This window comes from Paroedura picta, chromosome 7, assembly GCF_049243985.1.
Source record: "Paroedura picta isolate Pp20150507F chromosome 7, Ppicta_v3.0, whole genome shotgun sequence".
NCBI classification, from domain to species: domain Eukaryota; kingdom Metazoa; phylum Chordata; class Lepidosauria; order Squamata; family Gekkonidae; genus Paroedura; species Paroedura picta.
In genome coordinates, this window is record NC_135375.1 from 28,685,269 (window position 1) to 28,701,327 (window position 16,059).

A 16,059-nucleotide genomic window follows, 5' to 3' on the forward strand; every position below is an offset into this window, starting at 1 on the left:
ACATATGGTAAGAATATCATTTCTGGCTTAATGATCCAGATTGCAATCCCACTACTAAGTAAATCATTTAGCAAAAAATGAACTCATTCGGAATAATTATGACCTTGAAAAAAGTCTTTGAAATATGTACAAACCTGCAATTAAGCAATGCTTTGTAGCAACAGGAGACATGTGATGACTGTATACTGTTCCCTCAAAATTAAACTCATCTGCAGGCTGTCAATTAAAAGACAGTTTATTATGCTTCCATCCTGATCCAGTTCATAAGGATTTAAAGCTTTATTTAGCAATTGGTCCTCCATTTAAAACTGATATACACGGCCAGCATGATAGCCATTCTTAAACTTCAATCCTGAAAATGCTATCAAATGTACATGTGAAAATATTTGTCTTTACAAGGTTGAAACCTGAATACACAGTTATGCGGCAACAATTATTCTAGTCATATTAGCAAGAAAGAAAAGAAAAAAAGAAATAGCAGGGGACATAAGGGAATTGTCCATGAGTTAGTAACATTAAAGGATTCCTTTCTTCCTTTCTCATACAAAGTTAGCAGCAGGAAAATGAGCAGAAGACTACATGGAGCTGGAGAATAAATGCTCATGGATTAGGCCAGGGGTAGTCAAACTGCGGCCCTCCAGATGTCCGTGGACTACAATTCCCATGAGCCCCGGCCAGCAAATGCCAGCAAAGGCCAGCAAATGCTGGCAGGGACTCATGGGAATTGTAGTCCACGGACATCTGGAGGGCCGCAGTTTGACTACCCCTGGATTAGGCTAATGGAACAATCATTCATATTTAACTGTCTCCAGATGGGAGAAGCCAGTACTGAGAAAAGTTGTATTTGCTCAGGGAGGTACAAAGCGTACCCGTATTTCAGAAAATCTCAAACTCTGTAGCACTATATGGTAATTATTGGAGAAATAAACCACAGGAACAGTGAGATCACGTACACACATATATATATCAATTTCAGCACTAGTTTGTAGAGATGTAAGATCGTATCATTGAAACTCATTTCATCTTCAGCAGGTCTTCATCCCATACCCTTGCAAATAGCCTAGGTTCATAGCCTACTTAGTAGACACAGTCTTACCAGCCTTATGGGACTGGCCTGGGAAGGGACCCTCAACTACTGCTAGCCTGCACTCATTTATTTGTATGATTTGTTGGTTGCTTTTCCTATTTGGGTGGACATTTCCTAGCCATATCCTTGTCCTGGATCCATTACCAAAACCTGCTACTTGCAAGATCTGAGCCTGCTGAGGCTACTCTCTAGGCCAGGGGTAGTCGACCTGTGGTCCTCCAGATGTGCATGGACTACAATTCCCATGAGCCCCTGCCAGCAAACACTGGCAAGGGCTCATGGGAATTGTAGTCCATAAACATCCGGAGGGCCACAGGTCGACTACCCCTGCTCTAGGCAACTCTGCAGCAAACTGGTCATACCATGTCTGCAACACAAAAGGTGTAGGAGAATGCTGGACACATTGTAGGATGCTCACTGGGTGACCATGGACCAGTCATTTGCTCTCATAGCCTATTTCTCTCACAGGGTAGGTTATCAGAGTATGAGGGCATCCAGGCTCTTAAGAGGGAGAACAGGATAAAAGAGCAAAAATATTATTATTAACATAATGATGAATGATAACCAAAATCAAAATGCTCAACATAATTCACACTGAGACCGACAGGAGTGTTTAGCTTTCCATATTCTACAAGCATAACACCTCGCATGACTAGACTCCATAATTAAAGCAGTCACTTACTTGTAATGTATTTGTATCCCATATTTTCAGTGTTTTATCAAATGAACTTGAGGTAAACATGCCAGTGTCATGAGGATACCACTGCACGGTCTCCACACTGAATTTATGCATGTCAGGATGGCTTCTACAATGCAATCACAGAAGAATAACGTTTATGCTGGCAGTGGCAACTTTTTGTCACAGCCATGCACCAACCTGCAAGGGTATGCCTCTTTTAGGCCTATTATGCACGGCCACTGAAATGGCGGCATGGAGAACACTGAGGAGAAAGCAGCGAAGCAAACCGCTTATGCACGGGACCGAACGCAATGGTGGCAAATCCCAGAGTATCCGACTATGCATGCGGCTACTCCGGAGCCGCTTCTGGTTGTGCCCTGATCCCGGGAAGCTCCACTTTCTTCCACATCTCGCTAACACGGCTTTTTTGGTGGCATATGTTGACTCTGCGCCCGGTTGCCGCCTGCAGCGTGCTTAACTGGTGATTTTAGCTGCCGCCATTCCACTCCGAATGCGGACCTTTCACGCCGTGCATAATGGGCCTTAAGGGCTACTATTCTCAGGAGCAAATGTATACAGGAAAAGTGTGTGTGTGTGTGGGGGGGAGGGTTGAGAGATAAGGACACAGAACAAAACTTCCTTCAGTGGTGGTGGAAGTAGGGGGAAAGTCTGGGGAGGGGGGAAGGCGCAATGAATCCCAGACTCCAGTTTTGTCAGGACATCTTTGTGCTGTGCCCAGCATTTCCAGCAATAACAACAATGCTGGCCATCCTCAGTAGACGTATTTGTCATTTCACATCAGAATGTTTTGTCACATGGCACAACAATGCATATGTGTGAACTTCTTACCATTATATATTTACTTTATACTGGTCAGCGGTGATGGACGAACTCCTTACGTAGCTAGCATTTTGGCCACAAGCTAGCACTTTTCATACAAGTATAGACACTGCAGAGATTTTGGGATTAGGTTTTGCGGAAGCACTGACTTGAGATGTTATCTGTGCACTGCAAAATGCTTTGTGCCTTCAACATATTTTTTTCCTTGGCTCAGATGGCAAAGAAAAAGGTATAACTGCTATGACAGCAAAAGGGTACAACAATTTCATCTTTCAAGTCCTGGGCAGATTTTCAAATTTGAGCTTTCACACAATAGGATGCTGAAGTGGTTGTGCTTCAAGGTTTTCAGCAGCCTTGACAAGCTCTTCGCTGAACCAGCTTTACGCCAGTCTTTTTGGAAAGAACACAGTCAAAGCAAGTGAGGATGCTGCCTGGGAGAAAAGCCCAGCATATCCCTCCCCTGCAAAGGTCTTGCCCATGCTGGCAACGTTTTCTTCCACTTAACTCGTTTTCTGGCATTCTCCCCCCCCACCCCCCCCCCACTGCATTACCAAACAGCCTTATGAGAACTTAAAAGAAAAAAAACACCAGTAATTACTGCAGTGACCTATTGCTACCTATCTATTTCTTTTCCAAACTTGAACAGACCAACTTGCACAGCTATAGTGTATGTGTGAACAAAAAGCGGGAAGGAGGGAGTAACCATGGCAGCTGAGACATGCCCTTCTCACACATACTAATGCTGCCCACATATGAAACAGAAAGCACTAGGGAAAAAAGAGGGCAAAAATGGGGGGGGGGAACTCCACACATAGAAGCTCTGTTATCAGTGCACCTGTCTCTGTATTTGCAGCAGGGAAGGTGATGAAAGCTATGTAGACAAACCTTGCAATATGAAAACAGCCTATGACTGCCATCTACTGGACAAGGAGCCTATTCAACTTCCTAATCTACTCTGCAGCCCTCAAAAAACCCAGAAGAAAATATAATAAAGATTAGTAATCAAGCCTGCTGTAATAAAAATACAGCAGGCACTAGGCAAGGGAGCTCCTGGCAGTGGTGCGCAGCGTGGCTGGTGGGGGCTCCCTTGGCCGGCAGCCTGATGCGGCGAGAGGCTTGTTTCTCTGCAACGAGATAGTCCCATCTGGGAGTGATAGGAGACAGTGACACACGAAGTGTGTTGTAAAGGGCCGGGGGGTATGAAGTAAAGGGCCGGGGGGAGGGGGAGAAGGCGTCCTTCGGGGAGGGGGAGAAGGCGTCCTTCGGGGCCCACCTCCAATTAGTAGAAGGACCACATGTGGTCCGCAGCCCACAGGTTGGGGATCACTAATGTAAAGCATATTATCAGCATTTCACTTATAAAGTATACATACCTGCCCACTGAACAAACTGCCTTACACGTATAGCATTGTTTTCTGCTACAGTTTTCAAGGTCGTACAAAACAATAAAGCCATCTGAACCACCTGATAACATGCTGTAAGGAAATAAATTACAATCCAACTTAGATACGTCAGACTATCAAAAAAATAAAATTTTAAAGCACTTAAATTAGACCAAAATTAGTTAGGGAATGAAAATATACATGAAAAAAATATACATGAGTTGGTTCTTATATGCCGATTTTCTCTACCCAAAGGAGTCTCAAAGGGGCTTGCAATTGCCTCCCCTTTCCTCTCCCCACAACAGACACCCTGCGAGGAAGGTGGGGCTGAGAGAGCCCTGATATTACTGCTTGGTCAGAACAGCTTTATCAGTGTTGTGGCAAGTCCAAGGTCACCCAGGTGGCTGCATGTGGGGGAGCAGAGAATCAAACTCGGCTCGCCAGATTACTTGGTACTCCAAACCACTACACCAAGCTGGCTCTATATACACATATGTTTGTATGTATAGTTTATATTTATATAAGTCACTTAAAACAATGTTTGCCATAAAAAATAAAATGTACATACTATCGTCCTTCAACGGGTTCAATATCCAGAGTACTTATACCACTCTCATGGATTATTTCAACATCTTTATCCTTGCTTAACTCCAAGCTCAACACCCTTAAAAATAAAAAAAAAAACTTCAAATTATTATGAATAATAACAACAAAGACCTTAAACAGCGTACACAATACCTCTGAGCTGTTAAAAGTGATCAGACCCACCAAAGGGACCCACTGAGCTAATTGTTCTTACACTTAAGCCAGGGCTTGACAAATCTTGAGAGCCAAATTACCACAGAACCTCCAAATTTCAGTATTGTGCCTAGTGTTTTCTGCAATTATTGTATGTATTATAGCACCTCTTAGTGGAAGAACAAAGGGTTGGACCTAACCAGCTTTTCCAGAGATGAAAAATGAAGGAAGGGTCAAGAAGGCTGTTTGAGATCAAAAGTCATGCAGAATGTTTGAGATCAAAAGTCATGCAGTAGTTATAATAAGTATAGGCATTGATTGAGACTGAATGAACAAGCTAGCTGAATTCAACCTATAGCTGATCATTTCACACCAAAATGTTTTGTTATAGGTCATAAACATAAATGTTTACATATTAACAAGCACTGACAAGAATTTTATGTACAACTTTACACCATGAAAATGTCATGGATGAACTTATTTCTTAACCTGCTGCTTTCTTTAACTGGTTCCGCTATTCAATTAAAATAAATGGAGCTTTTTAAAGAAATAGTGGAATTACAAGAAATTGGGGAGAAGTAAAGTTAGGTTAGGGTTTGAAGTTAACTTTTTACAAAATTTGACAAAATTATCCCTATATTTGCTTTAGAACTTTATGAGAAACTGTAAAGTGATTGGGCGATACTAAGGAAAAATTTAGAAAATTTGGTCACTGAAATATAAAACTCTTAAGATAAGATTAAAAAGTGAGTGGCTCTTATGTTTTGGGCATTGAAAACTAAACAAATACTTGTCATGACTTGCATTAAAATATCACAAAACCTGAAAAATAAGTCCAAAATGTCTGGGCTGGTTCCTAGAACCAAAGAAAATTTGTCATGGCCTGGCTTAAATAGATACCAAAATTAGTCTGAGAAGTTACAAAACCTGGAATGCTATATAATAGCGATCCCCAACCTGTGGGCTACGGACCACATGTGGTCCTTCGACTAATTGGAGGTGGGCCCCAAAGAATGCCTTCTCCCCCCCCCAGCCCTTTACTTCATCCCCCCCGGCCCTTTACTTACACTTCGGGTGTCATTGTCTCCCATCATTCCCAGATGGGACTATCTTGTTACAGAGAAACAAGCTCAGGGTTCCCATTGATTTGTCATTGTCATGAGTTAAAATTTCCATGAAAATAAAATGTTCCTTATGTTCATTATTGTGGCGTGCCTGTATCTTATTTTGAAGGGATGTTTAAACATTACCATAGCAAACAGAGAGCGTTAGGGCAGTGGTTGAGAGTAGAGGAGTAAACTACCCCCACCCCCCTCCCCCACCGGGCCTCAGTAAAAGGCGTTGAGTGGTCCCCGGTGATAAAAAGGTTGGGGACGACTGCTATATAACATGCTATTGCAGTTTCCTGAAGGGATATTTATCTGTCAAGCAACCAAATAAGCACATTCCTTCCAATCCCCTCTTCTGTTTATTTTATTTTGCTTGGGACAACGTGACTGTAAAATGATGTTAGTAATATGTAATGTAAATTTAAATCTAACTCTCTGGTCTCAGGACAAGATAACTTACCAGCACAACTTGTCACTTGCAGGGATGCTTCAATGCTTGGGTAGGGCAAGCAACTAGTCTCTTAATTATTTCTTTTCACAATTGGGAATGTGTCTGCCATTAATTACTAACATGGGCAGTTTTATTTCTTCAATGTTTCTATGAACTTCAACTGAACTCAAAAAGATTGGTTAGCTGTTTTAGTGAAGAATTATCACATGGAATAATATGGCACAATTTGGATACTAAGACACAGTTTACTAATTTGCCACTAATTCATCCTTTTTTAAAATATCTGTACAATCTTGATTTTTGTTCCATTTTGTTTGAGGAAGCTCACGCCTTGAATAACTCTCTTTTGATCTTAAAGGTACCATTAGACTCAATTTTTGTTGTGCTAGTTCAGACCAATACAGCTACCCACTTGAATCAGCATTTTTAATAGTTATGGAGGTTTATCTGTGAATGGTAGGTACACTAGGGGAGCAGAGCATTCTGAAGTTAACTGGCCTGCTCTGTTAGCAGAAGGAACTGCCTTTTTTAACCTTTTGACCATAGAGGAGCTCGATAAGTGATGTCACCTAGCCACACCTCTCTGCCACACACCCTGAAAGTGGCATCGGAAGTGACATCATCACTCACATTAACAGGCAGGCTTGTGGAGGGAAGAAACAGGAGGTAGTTTAAGGTGAGAGTAGTCATGCAGGCTCTGCCCCTGCTCCCAGGTGCAGAAACCATGAGAGAGCTCATTCTTTCTCTGGGAGGGGAGCAATGGAAACAGCTAGTTCTTAGCTCATGGCTAAGTTCATTAAGGAGGAGGAGAAAGGCCGCAGACCCCCTCTGGAGCACCTGCTGACTCCTGGGAGTCCATGGAATCCTGGTTGGGAATCCCTGTTATAGAGAAATGGATGTTGTTATATTGTAAAATAAAGGTTAAAAGCCTTCATCAATCACAAAGCCTCTAGAGGTTTGGTGAGAGATCACAGAGCTTCCTTAAGTTTTAAAACAATTGTTTTCCTGCTGGTGAGTTGGGCCTCACTGTGATGCACTACTTAAGTGACCATTTGAGAATGATCTCCAGGCCATTCCTGGAGATCCATTCCTGTAGATAACAGGAGACATCTTCATATTAAATGCTATGGCCTTTGGTTAAAGGTTTGGTAACCATATTCTTGATGTTTTTTTTAAAAAGTTACTCTTCCATTGCCAAGGTCTGAATGGCCTGTTTGCACTTCTGAATTATTGTTTATGCATAAGCACAGTTGCAAGGTTAGTTTTGCTTGATAGTATCTTGATCTGGTAAGCAAGGCCTTGGTTGTCAAACTTGTTGGGTCTGCACTGACAGAATAACAAAGTTGAAAAATGGGTATAAGCCAGGATGTTTATGTTAACCATGATAAATGCTTTAGAACTGCCCAGTTAGTGATGTACCTGTGAGGTAGACCTGATGTCAAATCATGCTTTGCAGAGGTGTGATCAAACCAATCTCTATCAATGTGAGCTTGTTTATTATCTTTAACAACTAACCCTGATCTTCATCCTAATCATGCTAAGTCTTTAATAAGATGTCTAAACACCATGGAGTATTTAGAACTGTTATTTGAACTGTGCTAGTAAGGCTCACGATGGACCTGAGAATTGTTCATTGGATATTCTATCCTGTTGATTGTACTTTACATTATTTAATGTGCCTGAAGTCGCAGCAAGAAAGGTGAAGTATAAATAATGAAATAAATGCTTGCAATACCATGCATTTTTACTTGAGTTTAAGTCTTTTGATCTCAGTGAACTTACTTCTAAATGAATATACATATGATCAGCTTACTCAAGTCTCCACTGATTACCAAACTTCCTGGCAATGAGATTGGTGTCATGAATGCTATGACCTCACACAGGATCACTGGCTGCCTGGCTGCTGGTGAATTCCCGAGGGCTCCTTCTTGGTATGCGGACAAAAGTTTTCTGCCTCTTCAAGCCTGCTTCATTATACCAGTATGTCTTCCTCTCAAGCATGAGCCGCTGCCCAGGTAAATGCTCCTCTCAGGTGTGGTGAACCTCTAGGGCCTGAGCCCTAAATCTCACTTCATTCTCCTGGTCCCTCTCTCCTTTCCCAGCCTGATGGGGACCCTCACCTGTCTCGGAAGTTTGGAACTCCTCACCAGGCTCTCTCTGGGCAGCACTTGGGCCCAGCTTGTGGCTGGCCTCTGACCTGTCACCATTGTGGGCCTTCTGCAACTCTATCCCTTATTTCTGTTGCTCTGGTACCAGGCTGGACCTCGGCAAATCACCCACCACCATTCTCAGCCTTTGCTGCAATACGTTCCTTCTGCAGGCCTATGGCTGCCTTTTGTTGGCCTGGGAGACCATAGTTGACCCTATCCTCCCATCAGCACCCAGGAGTCCATTCGGCCCAGCCATGTCTACTCCCATCCAGGCCAGGTTCCTTAATTGGCATAAGAATTTTTAATGTAAAAATATTCGTTTCAGGGACCCCATCTGTGGCCTTTGTTTCTATGTATAGTATGTGTTACCTTTGTTGTATGCATCACCATATTCCCAGCTCACTGTATTTCTAGTTATATAACACCATTTACTGCTTACTGGGCATGTCCTATCTAATATTATTTGTTTCAGATTCCTATAATCTCATTCTTATGACATTGCTTATAAGATGTCTCATTACTGACTTACACTGTGTATGTAAATATAATAAATAGTTTTACATAGATATAAATTAGAACACTTAAGAAGGAGTAGAGACGATTTTAAAGAAACCCCAAAATTAGAAAACCTACTGGCTTTCTAAGAAAAAGAACTCCCTTGACTGGCATGTTTTCACCAGAGTGACAGTTATCTAAGCTTTGTTTTCTTAGCACTACACCCACAACCAGAATGCTCATATAAAACACAGAGCTCCTTCAGATGTTAAGTCCTGACAAAATCGCAGTTTAAAAAAAAATATCATATTATTCCCCAGATCCACTTAGTATGATTCTATGTCAAATATTTATGCCCACATTTAAAAATTTTATAATTTAGCTTTCTCTCATGTTTTTGTCAAACCAAAGGTACAACATTCATTTGCTTAAATTGACTCTATATTTTAACCAAACAGTCCTTCAAATATTTCTGTCATAACTTCGCCAGCACAGACTTTTCACCTCTAGACAGTGTAGCGCTCTTATAACCCAACTGCTGCCTTCAACTGCTGCCTTGAATTTGGGACAACTTGTGAGTTTCTTCCAAATAAGGCTCAAACTTCATACACGTTGAGCCTGAAAAACGGGGCGTATTTCCAGTTACTAGCAATTAGATACTGCTGTAACTGGTCCATTTTTCTGCATGTGGCAGCATTTGCTAAAGGGCAGCTGCCTTCCGTTGTGACAGTTTTTAATAATTTCATATAAAGCTCCTTAACGTCCTGGTAGTCTTCCATGGAATTTGATTATACACACAGCAGCTGATTTGTAATTGCCTAACAACCCTCACAAGGAGTGATCCAAAAACGCCCCTCCACAAGCTCCAAAGCTGGGTGAGCACAGTTTTAAAAAACTCCAAACCCAAAGTCTGGCTAGGCCCCAGCGAGCAACAGATATAAGCGGACTCAGCACCGCAAGACACTGGACTCGACTCAGACACAGCCGCTGCCGCCGACAGCGAGACTGACGAGAAAACCAAAACCATCCATTTACCTCCTGGTAGACTCAGCCCGGCGTAACCTCAGCGGGTCGTCAAGACCTGCCTGACGGGCAAAAATAGAGCCCAACATGGTGACAGAAAGGAAAAACTTGACCAGACGGCCGCCATGTTCACAAGCGTCTCAGCGCTAATTGGCTCCGCGAGCAGCTCTCTTAACGAATGAGAACGCGCTGTGCTTTGACGTCCCGCCCCATCATCCAACGGAGACGAAAGAACGGAACGCGCATGCCCCGAGGCAAGACGGACCGCTCCTTAAGGAAAACAGCCGGTCTCACCCCCCTCCTCAGCCTCCCAGCGCGCCAACGATATACGATTTGCACCATAGAGGTGGCGAGACCTAGAGCGACCCCAGCCTTCCAAATGGACCCGGAAGTTGAGCCGTGTTCCTTTCACTTTCCTTCTCGAGGAAGAGAGAGGGGAAGTCAGTTCCATGTTAATGAAGGGGGCGTGGTTTGGGCCGGGGGAGCGGAAGGAGGTTTGTTTTTGCTTCGGGAGGGCGCGGGAAGGAGATTCCTTCCCGAAGGCGGTTCCGTTGCGGGCGGGCAGCATGGAGCGTGTCTGGAGGCTTTTGCGCTCCCTGAGGCTCAGGGTTGTTGGGCCAGAGAAGGTGCACGTGGGCGTCGACCACTTCGGGAACAAATATTTTCGGATCCCGAAACATGAAACGTGGGCAGGTGAGGACCGGGAGACGGAGGGACTGGCAGACCGAAGCCACCTTTCGTTAGCTTATCGAAGCGTTAGCTTATCGTGATCGTCTCTTAGCGCCCTGGCTGACTCATGTTACGGGGCCCAAAAGGAGATGTTCAAAGTGGCAGGCAGCTAAAAGCTTAACGCTAAAAGCTACACGCTTAAATGTAAATGTAAATAAATAAATAAAACTCTGGCTGTTTTAAAAAGTGCACCTTCAAAGGTATTTTTCAAGGGTTTAGCCAAGACCAGGAGTAGTCAAACTGCGGCCCTCCAGATGTCCATGGACTACAATTCCCAGGAGCCCCCTGCCAGCATTTGCTCCTGGGAATTGTAGTCCATGGACATCTGGAGGGCCGCAGTTTGACTACCCCTGGCCAAGACGGTCAAGGTGCATAAAAAATGGCACCACTTCTTTGAGTATTTATTGTATTTATTTGAACGGCTTCGATACCGGCTCATAGCTACAAGGCTCTTTGAAGAGTGTTAGTAGGTGACCTCTGTACACAAAGTAGAAACTAATCACTGAGTTGTTGCTTTTATCAGTGTTGGGGTTTAACTTCAAATGACAGGAACCTGAAAGCAGCAATAGTAATTTAAAGAAAAATGTTATATTTTATTTAGCAAATGTATGGGCTATTTATATATTAAAGCATGCAAAGTGAATTAGCTTTATATATACACAATAGAAGACATCACAAAATAAAACCAATAAAAAAAAACATCAGAGTAAAAGACTAAGGGGTTAAAATGTTTTGAAAACCAAGATTTGTAAAATGGATAGCAATGTCCACCCCATTCCTCAACTACTCCTTCTCTATCCTGACTGGGAAAGTGGCCAAGTTATTCAAAGGCTCACCTTTGGTGCTCTCCAGCAGCTGTCATGGCTGAGGCTCCCCCTTGGCGTGGCACTGCACAGCTGCTGCTGGCAGTGCCTCCCAATGGGCAGCAGGAAGTCAGGGGTACCGGCAGGAAAGCAAGTGGAGCAGGGGCTGAGGCAGCAGCAACGTCCCTTGGCAAAAGACTCCCCCCCCCCCCGGGCCTCAGTAAAATTGTCAAGCGTTGACTGGTCCCCAGTGATAAAAAGGTTGGGGACCACTGCTGTAAGTGATCCATGCATCAGCCCAGTCACACACACAGTAGCCCTTTGCCACTTAGGTATGATTCAGAGCTGTCTTATGGGCCCTATGACTTATTTTATGTCTTTCTATAGTGTGCTCAGATTTTTTTATACACAAGACATAGTTTTTTTTTCCAGACTAAGATTAGAAACTTCCACCTCTGGCTAAAAATGGGTGTGTGATTTCTTTAACACCTCCAAGTGGAAGTATTCTTGTGACTGCAGGAAAGTTTATTCCAAGAGGCCCCAACATTTTGAGTCTGAAGAATATTGGGAATTCTGACACAAGATGGTGGGTGAAGCCACAAAAGACTTCCTGAGGAGGTATAGCCACACACAGAGAGGGAAGAAGAGAGATAACTAAAGGGGAAAAAAACCCTGGGAAAAGGGGTGAGAGAGAATGCAAGAAACACTGGTAGCAACTGCCAGTGAAACAATATTATTTTAATCTGTATAGTGGATAAAATCTTCAGTGCCCCTCCCCGCATCACCCACTTTCTGTGAATACTTGATAAACACGTGTTACCATATTGGGGGACCCTGTTTTAGTTAATATTGCCTACCAGCACCTTTCTCCTCCTGATTTATTTACTTTACTTTCTAGGAGACACAAGGTGGATTATGCAGTATAAACAGTGGTCAAATAGTATGATGATATGAGATATCTGATATGCAGTGCAAATATAACTAGGAGGACAAACTTAAGGATTAGTGCAAGAAGGTATCAAATGTGGTATGTCTAACAATGCAGAGAATGGGATTACGGAACTACAGAATTAGAACAACTGCATCATACATACAGTAAGCAGATAATCCATACCATACGTGGTGGTTTAGAGTAATCCTGTTTAATTTATTAAAGCATCTTCCGGAGCCAACTACAGCCCTATTCCATCTCTAAAAATGCTTTCCTCTATAATTCTGTTGGTGGAATGGCAGAAGCATGGTGGTCTTCCTGGTCTCTTTCAGGCATGCCATTCCACAAGGTGGGGGTCCACAGCAGAGAATGCAGCAGCAGTTTTTGGGAGTGTGTACATTACACCCATTCTGTAGTTACTCCATTGATTGCCTATCAGTCAATGGATTTAAATTAAGGTATTTCTTATGATATACTACCTCTCTTGCTATGTACTTACTTGAAACCTTCAGTCATCTGAACAAAACCTTTTCAATGTGCCATCCCACAAAAGAACAAGACTAGTTGCCCATATATGTTCATTCTGTACCAACTGAATCTTTGAGCTGACAGAACCATGTAGAGTGCATTACAATAGTTTAGTCTTACAGGCTAAATGAAGATGGAACAAAACTTTTTGTTTGGCTGTTGCGTTTGCTTGCTTGTCCAGCTATAGTGCTGAGTGCCGTTTAAACCTCTAAACTCTTAACTGAGTTTGCAAGGGTCTGCTGGACCCATCAGGTATGGAAAACACTTTTGTCTTGTCAGGATTCATTTTCAGCATGTTCATTTATAGCCGCTTAACCACAGTAGTCAGGCTCAAGACCTCTATCAGGCTTTTTGGGTAGAAAAATAGAGAGCTGGTATATTGATGACCGCCTACTCCAAGACCCGAGCTTTAAAATTGAATTAAATAGCACGGGGAATATGATAGACTTTGTGGGAATCCACATGACAAATCCTACACTGCTGACAATTAACCTTCAGCAGGAACCCTATGGGTCTGATCCAAAGGAATGATTGAAACAAACCCAAAACACATTGCTTGTAACCTGCTTCTGCCTCCAAACAGCTTGCCATGATGGCATGGCCCACCATATCAAAGGCTGATGATAAACCCAGTAGGAGCGGCAGACAGGCATGGGTCTTACCCATCATTCAAATGGAGATAATCAACTAAAGCTATCAGCACAGCTTCCTCTGGGATAAAGCGACACTTCCCTGGAGGACATCTGAGATATCTATCCCTGTTATGGCAGAAAATTCTGATGTGTCGTGGGTGACTATGGGGTCAATATAAAGCTTTTATTTTTTAAAACCCAACTTACCTATAATGATTATATGAATGTTGTGAAGATGTAAGAGTCCTGTGTTTGAGGCTGAATAAGGCGGGGGCATGTAATTACAGAAGTCTCTGTAATGCCTACGAAATCTAATGCCTCTATCTGGATTTGAAGCCTCGTACTCTTGGTTCTGTTGGACCCACCTTCCCAGGCGGGCCATTGCTATTTGCTCTCTTATATTAGAATCATTATGTTGGAAGTCTCCTTTCCCTTGTGGCTTCAGTTTGAAGCTCTCCTGGTCAGCGGCTTCAGGTTGAAGCTCTCCCAATCGTTCACTTTTTTGTCCTGCACCCAAGCCTGAAAAGTAAGTGACTAATCTGTGAGGTGGGAGAGATATGGTGGCACCCAGGCAGGGTGAAAAGGCAGCCAGGAGTTGCAAATGACTGTTGTTTTCTGTGTTCACATCACTGGGGGAAGAAACTGTACAGAAACTGTATAACACAGCTTTTCTTTCGAAAGTGCTGGAACAGTTGCACAATTTATTGAGGGTCTTCATCACAACTGCTGGACTCCTCTCTCAATAAATCCCCAAGTGCTGTTGGGTATGTTTCCTACCATCGTGTGATCTTTTCACATCACTTGTCCATCACATGTTTCACATGACAAAGGAGTAGAGTTGTTTTAACAGTATCCTCTTATATGCAGGCTTGATGCTGGGAATGATTTTAATGGGGGGACAATTCCATAGGAATGACATGGAATGTGTATGGTGGACAGTGTTAAGAGCAGACTGGGTTACTTCAAAGAATTCAGCAGTGAACTGATCAGTGGCTGAAATATAACATGAATTGCCTGGGTCAGTTTTTCCTTCATGGCTCACAACTAAGAACGTATAAAATATTATAAACCCAATGAACCCTTAAGAAAATGCCTATGGCTTATGCCCCATTAAAAGCCTTAGTTGAATAAGCTGTCATGGCTAAATTAATAAACTTGGTCAATCATAGACCACCTGAAGACTTTCAGCAGTATTGGGATGAATATCTGGCATATTTTATAATCATCTCTATATTTGTAACTTTTCTAACTTTATTTTTGTAACTTTTCCAAGTTTTATTATGCAAAAATAAACAATTTCTTTAAAAAAAGCCTTGATTGAATAAAATACCTCCAAAAACTTCTGTAGATGGTCTTCCCTATCAATGAGCAACGTATATTTCCCTAAGCTTTGATCTAGGAATATAGTTCTACCATTTGCTAGATTTTATATGATGCAGCTGTAGGACCTAGCTGGAAAGTATATCTGTATTGAGAAGAAAAGCTTGATAATATTAGGAAATAACAGTGCACACACTTTGAAAATCTAAAGTTAGAAAAGGTTACTTTGTGTCTGCTTGTTGGGTTGCTTTTGAATAACAAGCTTTCCATTGTAAGGTGAGAAACTGGACAAAAAGAGTAAATATTTAAGATAAAGGGCTGTTTCAAAGTGTGTAGTGCCTTTCATAGTGTGACAGAGGATGTTAAAAGATTGGAAGTATCTAACTTTTATGTCTACCTTATTTTTTGATTAATTTTAATGTACGACAGAAATGAAAGTTTGCATAGTTGCTTTGTGGTTTTTCTTGACCCTGTGTTTTTTTTTTGGGGGGGGGTGGGAGGATTGTTTGGTAGCTAAACCAGCAGAGGGAGTGCTAGATGCTTAGAATTGCAGAGTTGCTTCATCCCTCATAGTTTGTGGTATCCCTTTATGATTTCTCTTTGAAAGGAATAGTGTAACTGAGGTTATCTGAAACCAACTTGGCCAATGCTTCTCAGACTGGGGGAACAGGACAGAGATATTAGCGGGGGCAATAACAGTTGCGTGCATCTATAGTTCTGTGGGTTGATTGCATGAGTTGGCTATAAACTGAACTGAATCCCTTATTTTCTTGATTTATACACAGCCTTCCTTCCTGGTGGGAACCCAAAGCAGCTTACATTATTGTCTCTTCCATTTTGTCCTCTAAATAAACCTGTGAGGTACGTTAGTCTATGTATATTTAGCCCAAGGTCATCTAGCAACCCCCAGAGTGGGGGTTCAAACCTGAGTCACATAGATCCCAGTCCAACACTTGGATCACAGCAAGACACTGGCTCACAATCTATCAAGGTCAGTGTGATCTACTCAGACTGGCAGGGGATCTCAGGTCCTTCAGCATTTTCCATGGGGTCAAAAGACTGTACTTCTCTTAATTTCCTTGGGGCTATTTGTTATTCTATTATGTTGGTGTTGAACACACATGGGATAAAGCTAGTTTATTTTCGAAGACAGATATGTATA

General features: G+C 42.5%; 2 protein-coding genes across 4 annotated transcripts in view; one reads left to right on the forward strand and one right to left on the reverse strand.

The window, feature by feature from the left end:
- Positions 1–10,180, reverse strand: part of ERCC8 (ERCC excision repair 8, CSA ubiquitin ligase complex subunit) — a 57,999-nt gene extending 47,819 nt beyond the window's left edge. For both annotated transcript variants that reach the window (XM_077347201.1, XM_077347200.1), the window contains exons 1-5: positions 9,967–10,180; positions 4,557–4,652; positions 3,980–4,081; positions 1,770–1,893; positions 135–216 (exon numbers count right to left, since the gene is read on the reverse strand). In XM_077347201.1, the coding sequence (XP_077203316.1) occupies positions 135–216; positions 1,770–1,893; positions 3,980–4,081; positions 4,557–4,652; positions 9,967–10,043 (481 nt within the window). In that variant the 5' untranslated portion in view covers positions 10,044–10,180. The remainder of the gene's footprint in view (positions 1–134; positions 217–1,769; positions 1,894–3,979; positions 4,082–4,556; positions 4,653–9,966) is intronic.
- Positions 10,181–10,266: 86 nt separating this feature from the next.
- The window catches only part of NDUFAF2 (NADH:ubiquinone oxidoreductase complex assembly factor 2), a 51,084-nt gene continuing 45,291 nt past the window's right edge, over positions 10,267–16,059 (forward strand). Inside the window, exon 1 of one of the 2 annotated variants that reach the window (XM_077347203.1) lies at positions 10,267–10,647. In XM_077347203.1, coding sequence (XP_077203318.1) covers positions 10,404–10,647 — 244 coding nt within the window. In that variant the 5' untranslated portion in view covers positions 10,267–10,403. The remainder of the gene's footprint in view (positions 10,648–16,059) is intronic. The other variant, XM_077347202.1, reaches the window with a different exon arrangement.